This window comes from Cuculus canorus, chromosome W (assembly GCF_017976375.1).
Source record: "Cuculus canorus isolate bCucCan1 chromosome W, bCucCan1.pri, whole genome shotgun sequence".
Classification (NCBI taxonomy): Eukaryota; Metazoa; Chordata; class Aves; order Cuculiformes; family Cuculidae; genus Cuculus; species Cuculus canorus.
In genome coordinates this window covers 1,806,938-1,829,810 of record NC_071440.1, presented here as the reverse complement: position 1 = coordinate 1,829,810, position 22,873 = coordinate 1,806,938, and the positions used below count along the sequence as shown (strand labels likewise).

The following is a 22,873-nucleotide window of genomic DNA, read 5'->3' as shown; positions in this document are numbered from 1 at the left end:
GGGTATAAAAACCATTATGCAGGAGATGAAAGAACAGGGAGTTGTGATAAATACTCATTCTCCTTTCAACTCCCCTGTATGGCCAGTGAAAAAGCCTAATGGAAAGTGGCGGCTTATAGTTGATTTTCGAAGGCTAAATGCCAATACTGACCCTTTGACTGCCACAGTCCCAAATTTAGCAGAACTGATAACATCTTTTCAAGAAAAGGCTCATCTGACTATGGGAACAATAGACATCAAAGACATGATTTTTATCGTCCTATTTCTCAGGACAACCAGTTCTGGTGGAACTCCCTACTGTGGAAAGTGTAAATATGCATGGATAGCCACCAATGCCCTGGGAAAGAAACATAGGATTAATACTCACTGGATTGTTCCATCGTCTTAATTCCTTTTTGACTGAAAAGGCAAGAAGAAAGTAACTTAACATGTGGTGAAGCCCAGCTTTCCTGGAGATGGCTAAACATCTGCCTGTCAAAGGGAAGTAGTGAATGAATTCCATATTTTCCTTTGCTTATGTGTGCAGCTTCTGCTTTACCTATTAAGCTGTCTTTACCTCAAACCACAACAATCTGGAAAAATCCTCCTGCTATATTGCTGTATATTATAGTTACAGAATCATAGAATCACCAGGTTGGAAAGGACCCACTGGATCATCGAGTCCAACCATTCCTAACGCTCCCTAACCCATGTCCTAAGCACTTCATCCACCCGTTCCTTAAACACCTCCAGGGAAGGCGACTCAACCCCCTCCCTGGGCAGCTGTTCCAGTGCCCAATGACTCTTTCTGTGAAGAATTTTTTTCTGATATCCAACCTGAACCTCCCCTGGCGGAGCTTCAGGCCATTCCCTCTTGTCCTGTCCCCTGTCACTTGGGAGAAGAGCCCAGCTCCCTCCTCTCCACAACCTCCTTTTAGGTAGTTGTAGAGAGTAATAAGGTCTCCCCTCAGCCTCCTCTTCTCCAGGCTAAACAACCCCAGCTCTCTCAGCCGCTCCTCATAAGACTTGTTCTCCAGCCCCTTCACCAGCTTCGTTGCTCTTCTCTGGACACACTTCAGAGCCTCAACATTCTTCTTGTGGTGAGGGGCCCAGAAATGAACACAGTATTCAAGGTGCGGTCTCACCAGTGCTGAGTACAGAGGGAGAATAACCTCCCTGGACCTGCTGGTCACACCGTTTCTGATACAAGCCAAGATTCCATTGGCCTTCTTGGCCACCTGGGCACACTGCTGGCTCATGTTCAGTCGGCTGTCAACCATTACCCCCAGGTCCTTCTCTTCTGTGCAGCTCTCCAGCCACTCTTCCCCCAGTCTGTAGCGCTGCACAGGGTTGTTGTGCCCCAAGTGCAGGACCCGGCATTTGGCCTTGTTAAACCTCATGCCATTGGTCTCGGCCCAGCGGTCCAGCCTGTTCAGATCCCTTTGCAGAGCCTCCCTACCCTCCAGCAGATCGACACTTCCTCCCAGCTTAGTGTCATCTGCAAACTTGCTGAGGGTGCACTCAATGCCTTCATCCAGGTCATTGATAAAGACATTGAACAGAGCTGGACCCAGTACTGAGCCCTGAGGAACTCCACTTGTAACTGGCCTCCAGCTGGAGTTAACTCCATTGACCACCACTCTCTGGGCCCGGCCATCCAACCAGTTTTCAACCCAGGAGAGTGTGCGCCTGTCCAGGCCAGAGGCAGACAGTTTCTGAAGCAGAATGCTGTGAGAAACTGTGTCAAAGGCTTTACTGAAGTCCAAGAAGACTCCATCCACAGCCTTTCCCTCATCCAGTAGTCGAGTGATTTTGTCATAGAAGGTGATCAGGTTAGTTTGGCAAGATCTGCCTTTTGTAAACCCATGTTGACTGGGCCTGATCACCCGGTTCTCTTGCATGTGCTTCATGATAGAACTCAAGATCACCTGTTCCATGACTTTCCCTGGCACTGAGGTCAGACTGACAGGCCTGTAGTTCCCCGGATCCTCTCTGCAACCCTTCTTGTATATGGGCACAACATCAGCCAGCCTCCAGTCTAGTGGAACTTTCCCAGTCAGCCAGGACCGCTGGAAGATGATGGAAAGGGTTTTGGAAAGGACATCCGCCAGCTCCTTCAATACTCTTGGGTGGATCCGATCCGGCCCCATAGACTTGTGGCTGTCTAGCTGGGCAAGCAAGTCTCTCACCGCCTCCTCTTGGATCATGGGAGCCTCATTCTGCTCCTCTAACTCTTACTTGTACTACTGTTGGTTATTCTGACAAACCCCTCTTTTGAATATGCTGTGGATATTGTTCTTAGGGACAGTCCACCAGTGCCTTGCAAGTTGGGATCCTAATTTGTTAATTCTCACGTTAACAAATGTGAATGGGCACTGTGAATGTCACATAGGGAACTGATTGCTGGTTTTGTACACAACGTCCTGCATCTGGCCAACAAGGGATTCCTGTGGTGGGAATGCTGGTGTTGGTAGCATTTTAGGGCCATGCACCTAAAACTTTTGTCAGATATGTGGTCTAACAGACTTGCTAGTCCCTGGGGATGGCAAACACCAAATTCATTGTGAGTTTGTAAAGGAGAGCTTGTTTTTGCAAAAGAGAGCGGCTGGCAAGAGGGAGCAGCCAGCAATGGACAGTGCATCTGGCAGAACAGATTGATTGAGAGGTGGCCTGACACTCATACTGGGGTGAGATGATGGCCTCGCAGCCTGGTGTTGCTTCAGTTAAAAACAGAAACACCCCAGAAAGCATGGACTGAGCTACCTGCCTTGAAGGCGTGACGACACAAGCGGCCTTGCCAAGGGCCAATCAACACCTATGAACTCAGTCCCCACCTTGCCAAGAGGCGACAAAGAGTTTGCAAAAACTATAGAACTGGCACCTGAGACCCATTTCACTTTGAGAGGAGGAGTCACACGACTACATTACCTGATGGACAAGTCAATGGGCCTGGATCTTACAAGAAGGATGTTGAGGCTCTGGAGTGTGTCCAGAGAAGAGCAATGAAGCTGGTGAGGGGGCTGGAGAACAAGTCTTATGAGGAGCGGCTGAGAGAGCTGGGGTTGTTTAGCCTGGAGAAGAGGAGGCTGAGGGGAGACCTTACTACTCTCTACAACTACCTGAAAGGAGGTTGTGGAGAGGAGGGAGTTGGCCTTTTCTCCCAAGTGACAGGGGACAGGAGAAGGGGGAATGGCCTCAAGCTCCACCAGGGGAGGTTCAGGTTGGATATCAGGAAAAAAATTTTAATGGAAAGGGTCATTGGGCACCGGAAAAGGCTGCCCAGGGAAGTGGTTGAGTCACCTTCCCTGGAGGTGTTTAAGGGACGGGTGGATGAGGTGCTGAGGGGTGTGGTTTAGGGATTGTTAGGAATGGTTGGACTTGATGACCCAGTGGGTCCTTTCCAACCTAGTGATTCTATGATTCTATGATCTCTCTTCCTTTTCCCAAGAAAGGATGCCTTCTTGGTAAGAGTTGCATGCCTCTGACTCTGTTGGATGTTTCCCCAGAAAATAACTACTAACTTGAGTTTTTATTATTACTTGGTTTTTATATATATATATGTATATATATACACACTCCTTGTTAACTGGTTGTAACTAATTATGCACTTCAATGGCAATACTAAATTTTTTTCTTATCTGTTGCTCTAATTAAATCACTTATCACCTCAGCATTGTGAAATTTTCTCTCTGACAGGCATTGCTGCAAGCTGTTCAGTCTGTGAGCTGCAATTATTAACCCTGTGTGTACCAGTCTCTAAGGAGACTCTCACAGGTAACTGGATTCAGACTGGTGGCAAAAATATGTATCAATGCACACACATAACCCTTCAGTCATAAACCATCTACCCGGTCTGGGACTAGAGATGGATTCAACAACACCTAGGCTCCTCTCTGAGGGGAAGCTTAGAAAGCAAGAAGGTCCATCGAACCTGGTGACCTGATGGGAGGGCTTCTGATGAGCAAAAGCAGACGGGGGGGTTGGGAATGCTCACTGGAACTCATGTTGTTTGTTGGTAAAGGCCAAGAGCATTTCTTGGAGGAGATGTTTCAGTTAATGGAATTATTCTTATGGATATGTTTTTTTTTTGGAGGGAAGGGATGAATGGAGACAAAAAGTGATTATTCAGGCCTTTACAATTAGATATTCTATCAAAATATCAGTAATGAACATTTTGATAAATTCATGTTTCTTTTATTTGTTAGGCAACAGCTCAATTGATAGTCAGACAACGAGAAGTTTTTATATGGGAAATATGAAACTAGGACAGTAAGTGACAAAACAGACACACCTTTTTTTTGCCCTGCAGTGTAGCATAGTGTTTATTGTCTTTGTGTCTGATGCAACTTAAAAGTAAATAAGAAAACAGGAAAATGCAGGGCATTGATTTTGGTTGATGAGAAGCTAGACATAAGCCGGCAATGTGCGCTTGCAGCCCCAAAGGCCAACCATATCCTGGGCTGCATCAGAAGAAGCATGGCCATCAGGTCGAAGGAGGTGATTCTGCCCCTCTATTCCTCTCCTGTGAGACTTCATCTGGAGTATTGTGTCCAGTTCTGGAATCCTTAACCTAAGAAGGATATGGAACTGCTGGAATGGGTCCAGAGGAGGCTACAAAGATGATCAGAGGGCTGGAGCACCTTCCTTATGAGGACAGGCTGAGAGAGTTGGGCTTGTTCAGCCTGGAGAAGAGAAGGCTCCAAGGAGATCTTATAGTGACCTTCCAGTACCTGAAGGGGGCCTACAAGAAAGCTGGGGAGGGACTGTTTACAAAGGCATGGAGTAACAGGACTAGGGGCAATGGGTATAAACTGGAGAGGGGCAGATTTAGACTAGACACAAGGAGGAATTTTTACACTGTGAGATTGGTGAGGCCCTGGCCCAGGCTGCCCCATCCCTCGAGGTGTTCAAGGCCAGGTTGGATGGGCCTTGGGCAGCCTGATCTAGTGGGAGGTGTCCCTGCCCATGGCAGGGGGTTGGAACTAGATGATATTTAAGGTCCCTTCCAACCCAGACTATTCTATGATTCTGTGATTCTATGATTTCAGTGTATGATTTCTGATTTATTCAGCTACTCTGTAAGCTTTCTCTGAGCCCTACTAAAAATAAAAAAAAAGAAATATCATAGGTGTAGACATGACTTGTTTTCTTCCATTACTCCAGTGTTTTCTTATATAAAAGTATTACAGTTTAAAGACACATTTTGAACTGAGTCACATTTAAAACTTAAGTTACAAGATATTTTCTTTAAATCTTTCTTTATTGTTTTACTTTAGTGCCCATGAGTCATGGGTTTGTTTAGTCTAAACATGTTATAGACAATGAACAGTAACAACAAAAGTATTCTTTATTGCAGACTCAAATTTTTAGATTCTGTTATGTGCCTGTGGAATTCTTTTTCAAAGAGCATATGCTATTTTTCCTATTCAAATTTAGAATATAAAATAGCGGAGGATGACAAATTCTTTTTTTAGGCAGTTTTGATACCTACTGACCTTTTTCAATAACTGGAGTATGATTAGCATTGTACCAAGGATGCCATCAGCCTTCTTGGCCACGAGAGCACGTTGCTGCCTCATCGTCAACTTGTTGTCCACCAGGACTCCCAGGTCCTTCTCTGCAGAGCTGCTTTCCACCTGTATTGGTGCATGGGGTTATTCCTCCCGTGGTGCAGGACTCTACACTTGCCTTTGTTGAACTTCATTAGGTTCCTCTTCACCCATCTCTCCAGCCTGTCCAGGTCTCACTGAATGGCAGCACAGCCTTCGGCCACTCTTCCCAGTTTTGTGCTATCAGCAAACTTGCTGAGGGTGCCCTCTGTCCCCTCAGCCAGGTCACTGTTGAATATATTCAACAAGACTGGGCCTAGTACCAACCCCTGGGGAACACCGCTGGTCACAGGCTTCCAACTAGACTCTAACACCACCGGTCACAACCCTCTGAGCTCTGCCCTCCGGCCAGTTCTCAATCCACCTCACCGTCTACTCATCTAACCCACAGTTCCTAAGCTTACCTATGAGGATGTTGTGGGAAACAGTGTCAAAAGCCTTGCTGAAGTCGAGGTAGACACCATCCACTGCTCTCCCCTCATCTACCCAGCCAGTCATGACACCATAGAAGGCTATCAGATTGGTCAAGTCTGGTTTCCCCTTGGTGAACCCATGTTGACCACTCCTGATAACCTTCTTTTCCTCCAGATGCTTAGAGATGACATCCAGGATGAGAAGTTCCATCACCTTTCCAGGGATGGAGGTGAGGCTGACTGGCCTGTAGTTTCCTGGGTCCTGCCCTTTTTGAAGACTAGAGTGACATTGGCTTTTCTCCAGTCCTCAGACACTTCTCCTGTTCTCCATGGCCTTTCAAAGATGATGGAGAGAGGCTTAGCAATATCATCTGCCAGTTTCCTCAGCACTCATGGGTGAATCCTATCAGGGTCCATGGATTTGTGGGTGTCCAGTTTGCCTAAATGATCTCTGACCTGATCCTCCTCAACCAAGGGACAGTCTTCCTTTCTCCAGACTTTCTCTCTTTCCTCCAGGGTCTGGGATTCCTGAGGTCCGGCCTTAGCAGTAAACACTGAAGCAAAGAAGGTATTCAGCAACTCTGCCTTCTCTGCATCCTCCATCACCAGGGTACTCACCTCATTCAGCAGAGGACCCACATTTTCCCCAGTCTTACTTTTTCTTCTGATGTACTTGAAGAAACCATTCCTGTTGTCCTTGAAGTCCCTTGCCAGGTTTAATTCCAAGTGATCCTTAGCCTTCCTCATTGCATCCCTGCACACTCTGATAGTGTTCCTATATTCTTCCCAAGTGGCCAGTCCCTTTTTCCACATTCTGTAAACTTTCTTCTTCCAGTCGAGTTTTTCCAGAAGCTCCTTGCTCCTCCACACACGCCTCCTGCCTCCTTTGCTCAATTTCTTATTCCTAAGGATGCATTGATCTTGAGCCTGGAGGAAGTAATGCTTGAATATTGACCAGCTCTCTTGGACTCCCCTATCTTTTAGAGCCCTATCCCATGGGATTCCTCCAAGTAGGTATTTGAAGAGGCTGAAGTTAGTGCTCCTCAGGTCCAAAGTTTTAATCCTGCTTATTGCTCTACTTCTTCCATGCAGGATACTGAACTCCACCATCTCATGGTCACTACAGCCAAGTCTGCCCCCGGCCATCACATCCCCAACCAGACCTTCTTTGTTTGTTAGTACAAGGTTCAACAGCACACCTCTCCTCATTGGCTCCTCCTTCACCTGTGTCAAGAAGTTATCATCAATGCTCTGCAGGTATCTCTTGGACTGTGTGTGGCTAGCTGTGTTGTCTTTACAGCAAATATCTTGGTGGTTGAAGTCCCCCATGAGAACCAGGGCCTGCAACTGTGAAGCTATTTCCAGCTGTCTGTAGAAGGTCTTGTCAACTTCCTCCTCCTGATCAGGTTGCCTGTAGTAGACACCCACAGCAGTGTCACCCACATTAGCCTGCCCCTTAATTCTTACCCATGAGCTCTGAACTCATTCTTCATCTGCCCCTAGGCAGAGCTCGATACATTCCATGTGCTCCCTCAAATAAAGAGCAACTCCATCACTTCGCCTTGCTGGCTTGTCTTTTCTAAAAAGCACGTAGCCATCCATCACAGCATTCCAGTCATGCAAGCTATCCCACTGTGTCTCTGTAATTGCAATGAGATCATGGCACTGCAACCACACACAGATCTCTAGTCCTTTCTGTTTATTCCCCATGCTGCATTTGTTGGTGTGATGAGTGAAAGCAGACAAGGGGGGTTGGGAGCGTTCGTTAGAACTTGGCGTTGTTCGCCTTGAAGACCTTGGAAGTTGATAACAAAGGAGCCAGCTAGCAGAAGTTTACTGATAAGTGGGCACTGGAATGCAGAAAGCTGGCTGCATTTGGTTCAGGAGTTTGAAAACAGCCAAAGGAGACTGCGTCTGCGCAAAGTTCAAGAAGAAAAATATTCATCCCAAGGAAGACTTCCTACTTCATACCTAAGACCCCGGCCAACGACCATCAGGAGACACTACGCAGGTGCAAGACTGGAGTGAACTTTCCAGATCTAATTATAATATGAAGCGAGGAAAGGTTATGAATATGTAGTAGACGCTTATACCTATGCATGTCTTTGCACTATAAGTAGTTGCTTGTTGGGTTATGCAGTGTGCAAGCTAGGAGAACCCCCTTGCACCCCAGCACTGGAAATAAACATACCTGCTTTATAACTCATTTTGGGTTATAGGGTTTGATTCCGCAAATCAATTTGGCACCCCAGATGGGACCCCCTCTCTGCCCGGCTGCAGGATTGGTGGGGAGTGGGACATTCTAAGGCACATCCCGGTAAGTTATTTCTCCGGAGAATCTCTCATCTCTACTCGATCGCTGTGGGGGGAGAGACGGCCTATCAGTGGGCGGACCAGGTACGTGATTTATGTATGATATGGTATGATAATTTGGATTTACCTGCAGGATAGGAGGGGACGAGTCTGTAAATCGTGTATGGGATGCCTCACATGATGGCGAAGGGTTAGGGTCCCTTATTGAGATCCCGTAATCCCATGAGGGGGGATATGAATCCTCTACTTGCCCTGGGTTAGAAGGTGGCACTGCCCGTCCCTGGGAAAAATAGCGAATTCACTGTTGTGGTCTGGTCTGGGTGGTCCCTGCTGTGATAGCAAAGAACCAGGTAAAATATAATCCCCAAAATCTCGTTAGACGGAGACGCAGAGTGAGGGATTATGGTAAAATCCCAAGATTCTTGTAAGGCGGTAAATGCAGAGTGAGGGATTATGGTCTTATATACGGTATTATAGATAAGATAATGTTATTATTATATATAGTATTATTATGAATTGGGTACTCCTTGCTGAGGAAGCAGGAGTGCTGCATATGAGATAACTATCATCTTCTACACTTGTTGCAAATCTTCACTATCGGTACCATGTATATTTTAACATCGTTAAGAGCTCATTTTAAATTTCTCCTAAAATGTTGTGGAGTGTTTGTATGTGAGACGTGCAATTGAGCGCGAAGCGAGTGAGGAGTTCCAATCCGCGGTTCTGCTCTCCTGCGAAGGAAGCAGCCGGAGACGAACAAAGCAAGTGATCACTGCTATGCATTGTGTGTTTTATGTCATAAGTATACTCTGTGAATTGTTTGACGTATAACAGAGTACCAGCGGAATTGAGAGGGATAGCTTACCGGGGGACGTTGTTCCTCCATAGACAGGAGCCAGAGGTGGACTGAGCTCAAAATGTTGAAAGACTTGCAAATTGTTTAGAAGCCCTGTTTGTCTTGATCCTAGGAATGCACCTACGAAGCCTTTTAATTCCAAACGTCCATTGGACAAATGGCCAAAGTGAAAAGGCATATTTTTGTGAATTTCAAAGATATAAACTGGGAATACAGTGGGGCATCCACAGGTTCTTGTATATGCCCAAGTACCCAAAGGCACTTTTGGGAGAGATTTATTAGAACAATTGGGTGCAATAATCAAATTTGAAAAGGGAGAGATTACTCTGGAGGTAAATGACCAGCAGTATATGCAAATAATGGGTTTATCCTTAGTCAGTGTTCCCAAAGAAGGAAAAATCAGCAAACAAATCATGAACCAGGTATACCCCGAGGTATGGGCCACCGATGTGCCCAGGACTTACAAGCTGTAAATAAAATAACAAAACCCCTTTACCCAGTGGTGGCAAATGCATATACCCTGTTAACTGTATTAATACCTGAAGTAACCTGACTTACTGTTTTAGACCTGAAGGATGCCTACTTTTGCCTCCCTCTCCATGAAGCCAGCCAGAAAATATTTGCATTTGAATGGAAAACCCTGAAAGCAGGTGCAGAACTCAACTCATCTCAATATTTAGTAATCAACTTGCAAAGGATCTTGACGCCTGGAAGCCCCACCTGAGGAAGGGAAGACTGTTGCAGTATGTAGATGATACCCTGATTGCCACCAAGACAACACTTGCATGACCTGGATGGTGAGTCTGTTAAACTTTTTGGGGCTCCAGGGATACCGGGTATCTAAAAGAAGGCTCAAATAATTCACCGCGAGGTAATCTATTTGGGCTATGAAATCAGCACTGGACAAAGAACTTTGAGATAGGCCTGAAAAGAGGCAATATACCAAACCCTGAGACAGTAAACACTGAAAGAGTTATGAACTTTCTTGGGGATGACTGGGTGGTGTCAGCTATGGATCTATAACTATGGACTGCTTGTTAAACCCCTGTATGCACTAACCACCGCTGCAAAGAGGCTGTGCAAGCCTTTGAACAGCTGAAGAAAGCCCTGAGGTCGGCCCAGGCCTTAGGACTCCCAGATGTGAGTAAGCCATTTTTCCTTTTCTCTCATGAGAAGCAAAGGATTGCCCTAGGGCCTGGCTGTTTATGAGCAGTTGCGGCCATCATGTCAAACATCCAGGAGGCACGAAGATTTACCCTGGGCCTGAAAATGACTGTGTTAGTGTCTGGAAGTGAAAGGTGGGCACTGGCTTTCTCCACAAAGGTTCCTAAAATACCAAGCTAGAATGTTGGAACATGATGATATGGGAATTGTGGTTACTAACATCATTAACCCAGCTTCTTTTCTCAGTGAAAATACAGGAGAACCAGTGCACCAGGACTGCTTAGAGACCATCGAGGACACATACTTGAGCTCTTCAGACCTGAAAGACAGTCCCATGGAAGACGCTGAGGGCTGGTTCACAGATGGAAACACCTATGTCTTAAGCAATAAAAGACATGCCAGGGCAAAAACATCAAGCATGCAGAGGGATCCTGACACTGCTGGAAGCAGTCCAGCTACCTGAGAAAGTGACAATCATGATATCAAGGTGCACCAGAAAGTGAATTTGGAATTGGGGAGAGGAAATGAGCTGGCAGATAGAGAGGCAAAACTGGCAGCAAAAGGTGAGGTAAAAACAGAAGGGGCTTTGATCTCTGACAGGCGAATCTCCATAGAAGGGAAGCCAGAATATACCAAGGATGATCAGATAATCAGAAATTTATTATAGATCTGGAAGGGTCATATAGTAAAGAGGGGTGGGTCCTCACTCCTCAAGGGAAACTAATCATTCCCCCTTATTTAACATGGCCTTTGATGAGGGAAGAACACAGGAAGAGACATGAGGGGGCAGAAGCTTTATATAAACACCTAATTAAAGGGATTGCAGCTAGAAATTTAAACACCACTGTGAGACAAGTGACTCAGCAGTGTGACCTTTGCCTCCAGACTAATCCCAAAATTACCCCAAACCAGAAATGGGCCAAATTGGAAGAGGCAACGGGCCTGGGCAACAACGGCAGATTGATTTATCGAAACTCCCAAGACAGGGGGGATGTCGATACTTATCGGTATTAACTGGTACCTTTTCAGGTTGGCCAGAGGCATTCCCTACTAGAACAAGGAGATAAGTAGAACATTAATACAGGAGATAATACCACGCTTTGGGGTTCCAACAACTCCTGATAGGGGACCACATTTTATCTCAAAAGTAGTACAACAGATCAGTCACAATTTGCGTATGAAATCATGACCTCCTACATGGTGGCATTGGACAAACAGCTCCAAAAGACTGAAAAACATGAGGTTGAGACGTGAAGTAGGGGTTTGGATGAACCTGTGCATAACATACGACCTGGAGATTATGTATATGTAAAGTCTCTTGCAGAGAGGACTCTGGAACCGCAGTGAGAAGGACCGTTCCAGATGTTCCTTGCCTCCTTCACAGCAATCAAAATCAAGGAGCAGAGTGCATGGATCCATCGCACCCGAGTGAAAAAGGCACATAGATCTCCATGAAGGGTCACGCAAGTCCAACCAGGAAAATTATTTTTCTCATGATTTTAATTATAATCCAGGGAGGGAAAGGCACCTCTAGCCAAAAGAATACTGAGTGGCCTTTGTCTCAAGTTTTTCTTGGATATACTGGAGCCCTGGGAAATATTCTGATCAAAAGGGTTTAAATCTATCAACTGTGGTTATGCATGAAAATCAAGTATATGTGAGGCAAGAATGGATAGAGAACAGGGGACTGTAGGAGGAGAAATCAAAGTAGGATGCTGAATGGTTAATAGGACTATCCATAAAAAGGCATCCCAAATTACTATCTCAACTACGCCTACAGATAAGAATACAAAAACTTGTATTTCCAATAAATTAGATTGTTGGCATAATTTTATATTAGTACAGACTGTTAAGGTCATTTGTCTCTGAGCCTATGATACCACTGGGCTCTCATTCAAATTTAAAATAAATATTGTAGCTAAGCCTGTTACAACCCAGAATTTATGAGATTGGTCCGTATATAATCAGGAATACAGGCCAACAACAAATGCTGTCCAACCCAGAATGGTCTCTTAAATGTGTTGAACTGCTAATGCAAACTGATATTTCTGAAATTCAACCAGCATGCTCTCATTTCCTGAAAACATCCTTCGAGGGCTGGACAACCTGGCTATGAAAGCAAGTGCCCTTCAGGAGTAGAACACAAAGGGGCCTAATCAGAGTGTTACAGACAGGATTGGAGGTCCTAAATGGAATTGACTGTCAGAAATGTTACCAAAGTGGAAAAGGTGGAAGAACAAGACCATGAATTAATAGGAAATGCACTCGTTGTGATCCAAGAAAACGTTTCTTTGGCCCTCAAATGTATACAGGCACAATTATGGATGCAATGAGTGGCTGCCTTAATTATAAGAGAAGGTGGTGAGGGTACTTTCCCACTGAAATCCGGAAAGTGGTTTGGGACAGTGCCACTGGATTAGAGAGGAAGCTTCAATCCTGGTAGATTTGAAACAGTTAATGAAATATCAGGACTTGATTATAATTCTGGACGAGGTCCAGGAAAGTGGGAAAAGACCCTGATAACATTCCACCACGACACAGAGGAAAGAAAGGGGGTCCTAAAAGGGTAAAGAAAATGTGAAACATCATTGGAGGGACATGTTATTTGGATGATCCTCTACCGTGACTGTCATTCTAAATAAGTTGTGTCATCCCATTGTCCTTCTGATGCTAGTTTTAGTCAGCTTTGTTTTCTCTGCTGTGTTATTTATTTGGAATCGGAGAATGCTACAAGGATTAACAATTTTGACTTCTATGTCTAGTGCCCGTGAGAATGAATTAAAAGGGTAATTTTCCAACAAAATATCATCCATTTCCCCTTGGAGAGATAAACTACACAGTTGGCAAATGAATTTGCCCATGTTAAAAAGACAGGAGGGAATTGATGAGCAAAAGCAGACAAGGAGAGTTGGGAGTGTTTGTTAGAGCTTGGCGTTGTTCGCCTTGAAGACCTTGGATGTTGATAACAAAGGAGCCAGCTAGCAGAAGTTTACTGATAAGTAGGCATTGGGATGCAGAAAGCTGGCTGCATTTGGTTCAGGAGTTTGAAAACAGCCAGAGGAGACTGCATCTGTGCAAAGTTCAAGAAGAAAAATATTCATCCCAAGGAAGACTTCCTACTTCCCCTACTTTCTAAAACTGTAAAGAAAGCACTGTGTACCACTGCATTTTGCCTGCTTACTTCATACATCACCCATCATGAGTTTCTTACTTCTATTATTCTTTGAAGTAGCAATACAGGTAGAAAATATAAGCCAATATAAATCCTATATTTGAAGTCAATTGAATGAAGCTTACTATTTTAGTGTCTGTTCTACCAAGGAACCTATGAATTTTGTTTTATTATAATTCCCACTGTTGCTTTTTATGGCCGTGCTATACAACATTAACTATGCAAATAGCTACAGTAAGAATATTTCTCTACAGCAACTATTCCACTTTTAACACAAAATAGATAGGTTCCACTGACCCTCCATAAAGGAGATGAGTTTGTGTCATATTTGAGGATTAGCTTCTTAAACCCTGTAGAACTTCTCATTTCATTACATGTAGTTGCATACAGCTGCTGTTACACATTTGGAAAATAGCCAGGACTAGGCAAGCCAATCTGCTTTGAAAATGAATGAAAGAACTAACAATTCTGAGTTTTGCTGTTTAGCATGAAGTATTCAATCTATCATTATACTTTACAGGTCAAACAAATTTAATATCCAAATAATTATGTAAAACCACACATTTCTACTGAAGCTCTCTACAAACTTGTGCTTTAATCAAATTTTAAATAAGATTTAAAATTTAAAATTAATTTTAGTAAAATTATTTTTTCTTAAAAACTGATGCTTGCTTACCTCATTGTCTGACTCCACAAGCACTTGATCGTATTCACTAAGAGCTACTAGGAACATGATAGATGTGACATTTTCAAAGCAATGTATCCATTTTCTTCTTTCCGATCGTTGGCCTCCTACATCCACCATTCTGCAAAATTAACAATGACCACATCAACTCCACAAATAGCTTAGCAGATAAACATACAGTCACATATGGAACACTGAATTCACAAAATTACTTGAAAACACAATTTGGTTTGTTTCTCTTAAAATTTTTACCATTTGTGTTGCAAATTAATGGAATGTGTTCTAAGTAAAGAGGTTATCACATTTGCTTTTTAGTCTTATATTCTTTCTGAATTGTAATTATTATGGGTATCAAAGTCCTCAAATTTATAATATTCAAAACTCTCATGACTCTGAGCCACAATTCTACAATGCATGCCCTGTATATTCAGCAAAAACACATCTCTACAGAATGAAGTTGGTGACTTGTCTTTCTCCCAAGAAATATCCAGAGTCAAAATTCCAAAGTTGTCAAGGCTGGCTAATTTTAAGAATTTAAAAAGAATACAGTCTGTATTTACTGAAGTTGTTAATAGTCAAAAGAAAAATTCAAATTTGCTGGCAAAGTGTAGCCTCAGTTAATTATGGGTCTCAATGTAACTAGACACTCAAGAGTCTAACTTGAAATAGTAATTGCATATTCTTTAAGCAATTGTATTTGCACTCAAAATGAGCTGTGGGGACAAAATGAGCTGTAGGAGTGGTATTAAAATTACAACATGTCACTCCTCTCTAAAAATCAAGTACAGAAGTGGTACCTTTACATTTCATAATTCATTATTCATAATAAAACCGATATACTAATTTTATTGAAAAATTACTTCCAGCTTTTCTGTCAATAATAACTACCTTCAGAAAAAGACAAGTCTATTTGTCTCTCATCCTGTTGACATCTTTAACAACAACTGCTAATTTTATAAGGACAAAACCATGAAAATAAAATGAACAAGCTCAAATGTTAAAAACATTGAATGAGTTGTACTTTTAAACAATGTTCTGTACATGGTATTACTAAAGTAAAAGGAAACAAAAGAAACAAAGCACATGAGTGTTAAATTTTTTTTCTACCTGAATATGACGCTTTGTAAGTCGAATGGATATTCAATGATCCCTGTTGTTGGGACTCGAACTCTAAGCACATCTTGCTGAGTCGGCAGATATGCCGAATCTGCTATGCGGTCCAAGTCGTTAAGATAACTATAGATGGGGAGAAACAACAGGAATGCAAGACAGTGATACTATAATTCCACTGAGGAAAACAGAAAGGAAGACTTGGGAAAAGAAATGGGGTGAGGGACAGGAAGAACTGCAAGAGAAAAAAAAGCAATATTGACATAAAAGAGGGAAGGAAATATACAAGAGTGCTCCATTCTCCCTTCCTAGTAATTTTCAGAGCTCCAAGTAAATTCTACAAAACGACAGCATAATTATCATGATTTTCATATAAATTTGCTTGGCTTTCACATGTTGAATCACTAACAATTCAAAATTTTGAGTTACTCATTTCTGGTTAATTTAAAGACAAATAATATGATGAAATGTGTAAGAAATGTAAGAAATATAAGCCTATAATTTTATCTGAAACTATAATGTATTTCTTGATAATTACTCTGCAATGTCTACAAAGGATAGATAGTCATGAATCCCCCAAGTGATAGTGAACTATTAATTATCAGTTTTAAAATAGTAGGAGGATAAACAGCACTCTTTCGAGATAAAATAAAAATAAAACCCACACTGACAGATTTATAAAACTCTCCACCTGAAATTCCTGCATCCAGACTGAAACTTCTGATCAAGTTAATAAGCCCGCAGTACTTTAAATGCATCCCACTCAGTTAGCAAATAATCTGAAAATGCAATAAAATTGCTTGTAAAGGCCTGTTAACTACAAAACACAACTCTTCTGCTATTCCTTAATGGTGTTTTTCAAGCATAAAGTAGATGTGTACTGGAGGTTTTAATTAACTTTCATAAGAGATGCTTCAAAAAAAGAGGGATAATATACCAATGTGTGATAAACTGTTTGGGTCCAGGAGTTGCACATTCCTTGGATTCAGTACACCAGGCAGCTTGGGTTCTCCCCAGGGTTTGTGTCTGGGAAAAAGACTGCTGTAGGAAGTTAAGTTTCTGTGTATTTGATTACCTCCAAAACCAAGAATGACCTAGTTGGTCAGTTAGCTACTGGTAAAATAACCTAAGGTTGCCTTGATTAATTCCAAGGGAGAGTAGCACTGTACTCCTTGCAGTTTACCAAATCATTAAATATCACTAAGTTCTGAATGTATTTTTTTCTTTGTAGTTATTATTCAAGGTGTTCTTTTTTTTAATAAATCCACATAAGGAATAATTAGACTACTTTTAGGCACTCTGAATGATTTGTTATGCAATAGTGAAAGTAAGTTGTTATGAACAATGACAGAAGCAAAGTGATTTGTGTTCTACCTTACAGCAAAAACACAGAATTCATTTGTTAACTCTGGGAGAGAGCCAAAAATATTATCACATTTTCCTTGCTATGAATTTATACATGAAAGATTAAACTGATAATAAATGCGGAATGTGAGAATATTACACATATTCAGAAAGATGTACTGAACCATCTATCTCAGAAAAATGTTCGTATTCAGAAGTTACTACTCTGAAAATATTTTCTCAGAACCCTGAACTTTCTGCTAGTAGGAAAAAGGGCTTGAAAATCTGAGCATTTCACCTTCCCTTGGTTGTTTTCCACAGAAAGCAGAATGGATAAGCTGATCATCAATGTGCAGAGGGGTGGAATCCATTACAAATCCATAAGCACCACAACAGGAAATCTAAAAATATGCTGAGATAGTAATTGGTCTCTTTTTTTCCCTCCTACTCCACCAAAAACATTGGTTTGGTTTTGTGACTTCATTTCAGAAAAAGAGGATACAAAGAAGCACTGTGGACCATTACATGCTATAGTGGTATTCATGAAAGCAGGAGAGCTTTAGGAGAATAAATATGTAGGTGACCTGTTCATATAATTGCTTGTTGCATTCCTTTGGAAAGACTCAGCTGTAGTCTCCAGTATGTGAACCTGGTTACTGTACATCTGCACCATGAGCATAGTGGACATACTACTAAGTAGTGCATACGTGACTGATTTTTAGAAATACAATAATTTAAAGAGACATTATTAGTCACGTCTCATTTGTGTTACTGAAAACTGTGTAAAGAACACATGGGGATTTTTCTGTCCTAGCACAAAACACTGATATCATGAAGTTCCAAAAGAACTATCTTACTACTTTATCCTTTAAAATTACATCTTTTCCCCATTCTCATTCAGTTCTGCTCAGGTTCTGCTCTTACACATGTACTAAACAGAAAACTTCTTACTCATTTCACCAGTAGCACCTTGTAGAGGCTATACAGAATCCTTAAACAACTTCACAGTCGGATTTCCTCCCCTAGATATCTTCACTTAATAGATCAAAGGCTGTAGGGTGCTCTACAAAGTCTCTTAAATTGTGCATTCAAACGCAGAATCATGGAAGCAGTGTCAAAATCGGTAAGAGTACCTCACAAAAAATTCAAATAGTATGCATAAAATCCTTCCAAAAAAATCTTTGTTACTAACAAATCACAACTAGAAAATATAGTGCAACAAAAGACATTTAGAATGCAATTTGTTTGAATAATGACAACAGTGAGCCCCTATCACTTCTCCTTCTCACGAACTTAAAATGTAATATATAAATATATCACTGTATTAATGATAATAGATTAAAAGTTCTTTGACGCACAACCTCTCTTTTCAATCTTTTATTATTTTTATATTCCTGTAATGAGCCTATAAAAAATATTCAAAGAATTGTTTTAAAATAAAATGAGCTTTTTCACTATACTGGGCCTCTCTGGCATGAACTTAACTTTCTTCATAGCAGCTGGCATGGTGCTGTGTTTTAGATAGGTGACCGGTGTGTGCGAAGAAGAGCAATGAAGCTGGTGAAGGCACAGGGCTTATGAGAGGCAGCTGAGGGACCTAGGGCTGTTTAGTCTGGAGAAAAGAAGGCTGAGGGGAAACCTCATCGCTCTCTGCACGTATAAGGTCATAGAAATCATAGAATCAAAGAATGGTTTGGTTTGGAAGGGACTTAAAGATCATCCAGTTCCAACCCCCCCTGCAATGGGCAGGGACACCTCCCACTGCATCAGGCTGCTCCAAGCCCCATCCAACCTGGCCTTGAACACCTCCAGGGATGGGGCAGCCACAACTTCCCTGGGCAACCTGGGCCAGGGCCTCACCACCCTCACAGTGAAGAATTTCCTCCTTATGCCCAGTCTAAATCTGCCCCTCTCCAGTTTATGCCCATTGCCCCTCATCCTGTCACTCCATGCCTTTGTAAACAGTCCCTCCCCATATTTCTTGTAGGCCCCCTTCAGGTACTGGAAGGTCACTAAAAGGTCTCCTTGGAGCCTTCTCTTCTCCAGGCTGAACAAGCCCAACTCTCTCAGCCTGTCCTCATAGGGAAGGTGCTCCAGCCCTCGGATCATCTTTGTAGCTCTCCTCTGCACCCGTTCCAACAGCTCCATCTCCTTCTTATGTTGAGGATTCCAGAACTGGACACAATGCTCCAGATGAGGTCTCGCCAGGGTGGAGCAGAGGGGTAAACTGTCATGTAAACTATTAATACATAAAATCAAGATCTGCTATTCCGCAGCACAAATTATGCAAAAATATATCTTTAGAACCTTCAAGTACACTTTTAAAAGTGGAAGAAAAGCAATGAACAATATAAAGATGTTTATTATATGGTGGTGTGCCTGTGTATATTATTATAAATCATGAGTATGAGAATTTGGTTCTCACATCAGACAAATAACTTTTTACAGATAGTTGTTCAAGAGCAATTTTATTCACATATGCATTTTTATTATTGTTGAGGTGTAACAAACAGGTTTTAGCTTAAAACGTTTTTTTCCCACCCTTTACGAACTGAAATCTGTTTTCAGTTATGTGCTTGCCTTCTTGGCAAACATATTATTTCAAGATTAGGTCTTGTTTGTATAAAAGAAAGGCAGTTGAACAAAATACAAGAATACTTGCTTGGTACTATTTACCTCATCACCAGGACCGCAAAAGAGAAAGGAAAAAAGAGAAAGAAAAGGGGAAAAGGAAAAAAAAATGGGAAAAAGGTGTTCTAGGGTATTATAATCTTTGTGACTTGCATAGAAGTCTACCCTTGATTGCACTACTCTAATAATAAACTTAATGTAAGATTTCAAATTATCATAGGCTTGTGTTTTGGGAAACAAACACACACATATAATACTAAACTAGATACACTACCTTCCTTACAGTAGCCTTTACATTCAAGCTATTAAGTGTATGTTTGTGCTGAATATGCATGCACACAGAGATACTTGTACACACACACAGAGAAAACCCTGTACATGTACATGCAAAAAAATATAGTATAAAAAGATAAAAAGTAAGAATTACTTTATGTTAGAAAGAACAGAAAATAAGTTAGAAAATAAGATACAGCTGTTTGTAACCACTATATACTTACTATTTAGTTGAATCCGATAACTGATATTCTCGTCGCCTATCGTAACATTCCTGGATTCCAGGGTCATTCCACAAACTTCTTATTGCATCTACATAGGGGATCTCAAAAGTTGACACTTTCTCTACATCGACTTCTCGAACTAACTGTGCATGAGCCTAATTTGAAACAAAGAAAACAATAACATTTACTTAGTTTTCTACATTTACAAAAAGTTCATATACAGTGAATATGATTAACAGGAAAAATTTTTCAGATTGGCCATCTCACCAATGTGAGGTTATGAATGAATGACGATAAGATGTGTCCAAACTAAGAAAAATACTAATAGGGATGTTATGAGAGAAGGTTAATTAATACATGTGTATATGGGCCCTTATTTCAGAATAAACTCATCCTAATCCAGTATTATTTAGCTGAAATGGATAAAATGTTCACATTAAAATTTATATTTAATTAAGTCAACTTTTAAGGAAGTTCATTTTTCAGGTACAATTTTTATACCTGCTTTTTAAATGATAACCAGTTAACCAACTTTGCAGAGTTTGATGGGAGCAGAAAGAATGGGGAAAAGGGAGGAAATTTGTCTTTTAAATAGATTCATTTATATGTACATACACTAAGAGAAAAAGGACAGATGAAAACTTAGTCAATCAAAAACCCCAAGGGATTCTATTCTCCAATCTAGTCTGCATTTCAGATAGGACACATTTCAACAAGGACAAAAATCTATTTGCATTTTAAATTGCACACAGAAAGGACTGGGGTTTGGTTTTTTTTTTTTAAAGTAATTTATCCTGTTTGCACATGTACAACCCATCACCCCCTCCTTTTAGACAGTTCTGAAGAATGCTATTACTCATTACTTAACAAAATTTTATACCTGGAGCTATTGTTCACTCACATGGAAATCAAGAACTCTAAGTTCAATGTGAAAAACGTTTATCTTCAAGATAAGGAGAACATATGCTCTCTATTATAAGAATGCAAGTCTCCAAGTTATAACAAAGTATATTTTTTTATGGAATATCATGTCCACCAACCCCAAAACAGGATGAATCATGAAAGGTCTCTACTGCCTCACAACAAATTAACGAAAAAATTGTATTCTACCAGGCACAAGGCAATTCTCTTGTGAAACAGGAAAATATTTTTTTCCAAAAGATCTTATATTTTTTTCTCAAACTCAGTTATCTATTTAATTTAGACATAAAATTAGTACAAAACAGTCCAAGATTTTAAATTGTTTCATTTACCAGTTCTGTATGTCCTGCCCTACAACTAATATGACTTTGCAATATGTGGCAAACTTTCTGAAACAAACTCCAACATATGTTCATTACTTGCATACATCAGAAATTTAATTCAGTCTTTTAAAAATAAACTATTTCCCCAGTGAACACTGTTTCTAGTTCCCTGTGAAGTCTCACAGGAGAGGAATCGAGGGGCAGAATCACCTCCTTCGCCCTGCTGGCCATGCTTCTTTTGATGCAGCCCAGGATATGGTTGGCCTTTGGGGCTGCAAGCGCACATTGCCGGCTTATGTCTAGCTTCTCATCAACCAAAATCAATGCCCTGCATTTTCCTGTTTTCTTATTTACTTTTAAGTTGCATCAGACACAAAGACAATAAACACTATGCTACACTGCAGGGCAAAAAAAAGGTGTGTCTGTTTTGTCACTTACTGTCCTAGTTTCATATTTCCCATATAAAAACTTCTCGTTGTCTGACTATCAATTGAGCTGTTGCCTAACAAATAAAAGAAACATGAATTTATCAAAATGTTCATTACTGATATTTTGATAGAATATCTAATTGTAAAGGCCTGAATAATCACTTTTTTCATCCCTTCCCTCCAAAAAAAACATATCTATAAGAATAATTCCATTAACTGAAACATCTCCTCCAACAAATGCTGTTGGTGATCAACCTCTATAGAAAAAAAAAAAGAACAGATTTGGAAAAAAAAAAAAAAAAAACAGAGAAAAAGAGAACTGAAGTGTCCATAAGCAATATAATCTCTACTAAAATGACAAACAGGCAGTTGAAGTTAAATGAATCAGTCTTTCCATGATTCTAGATAACTTCAACCATTAAAGTCTCTGTTATCGCTTTCTCTCAAAAGAAAGCTAGATTTTGGATGTGCATCGTAATCCTGCTTTTTGTGTTAAGTCTAAGCAGAGCAATTTACAAAAAAAGCTGTGAAAAGAGAATCAATTCCTCCACATTCAATGATAAAAATCTTCCTGAACTGATAACTCTACAAAGCAAGTACTGACATTTAGATTTTGTGTTTTATAATAATAGAATAGAATACAATGTATGCTATAGCTTACTTTCTGCTTGTGGAAAGAACTAATTTTTTTTCTGGCAGTTAAAGAATACTCTGTTCTTTGAAGTTGAAGCATATCTTTCTATACCTAATTCAGTCTGGTTTCCTAATGTATAATTTGTCTTTTAAGGATTTTTAAAGAAAAAAAAACACCTCTTTTTGATGCAAGACCCAAGAAGCTCCCCCATCAAACCCATGCAAACCCATGAGCCTCCCTTTCATCTTTCTGTATTTGTTTTTATTTCCTTTTCTTTGTTTTTCAAGATAGTTTTCTGTTCTTCACTGCTCAAAGAAAGAGCATTTTACTATAGTGTGTTGTTTAAGTGTACTATGCAAAGTGTTCTGTGCCAAGAAACTGTCGAGGTTTAGCCCCACCTGGCCTGGTTGGCAGCTAAACCCAAGCAGTTGTGGAACCATTTTCACCCTCCCACCTCTCCACAGGAAAAAGGGAAAGAGAAATGAGACAAAGAGAGAATGAGACAAATATACAAAATTGCATGTCTGTCTGTCCCCTCCAACTACATCACCACTGATGCTGCAGGGCAGGCACGGGGAAAGGTCCTAGACTGGACTTGGTGGCAGGAAGGAGCTGGGCTCAGGAACTGGATTCAGGAATACACAGATCCAGGATCAGGGGGCATAAGGACAGATGAGGTCCTCGCTGGATGCTGACTATCAAAGAAAAGGGCTTGACCTTCATGATCCCTCAGCTTTATACTGAGTACAATGTACATACAATGTAATCCTCTGTTGGTCAGTTTGGGGTCACCT

At 41.2% G+C, this 22,873-nt stretch overlaps 1 protein-coding gene across 1 annotated transcript in view; it reads right to left on the bottom strand.

Annotated features, from left to right (window-relative positions):
* The window catches only part of LOC128850251 (guanine nucleotide-binding protein G(q) subunit alpha-like), a 102,394-nt gene that overhangs the window by 22,500 nt on the left and 57,021 nt on the right, over positions 1-22,873 (bottom strand). The window contains exons 3-5 of the mRNA XM_054053248.1: positions 19,774-19,928; positions 15,299-15,427; positions 14,183-14,312 (exon numbers count right to left, since the gene is read on the bottom strand). Of these exons, the coding sequence (XP_053909223.1) occupies positions 14,183-14,312; positions 15,299-15,427; positions 19,774-19,928 (414 nt within the window). The remainder of the gene's footprint in view (positions 1-14,182; positions 14,313-15,298; positions 15,428-19,773; positions 19,929-22,873) is intronic.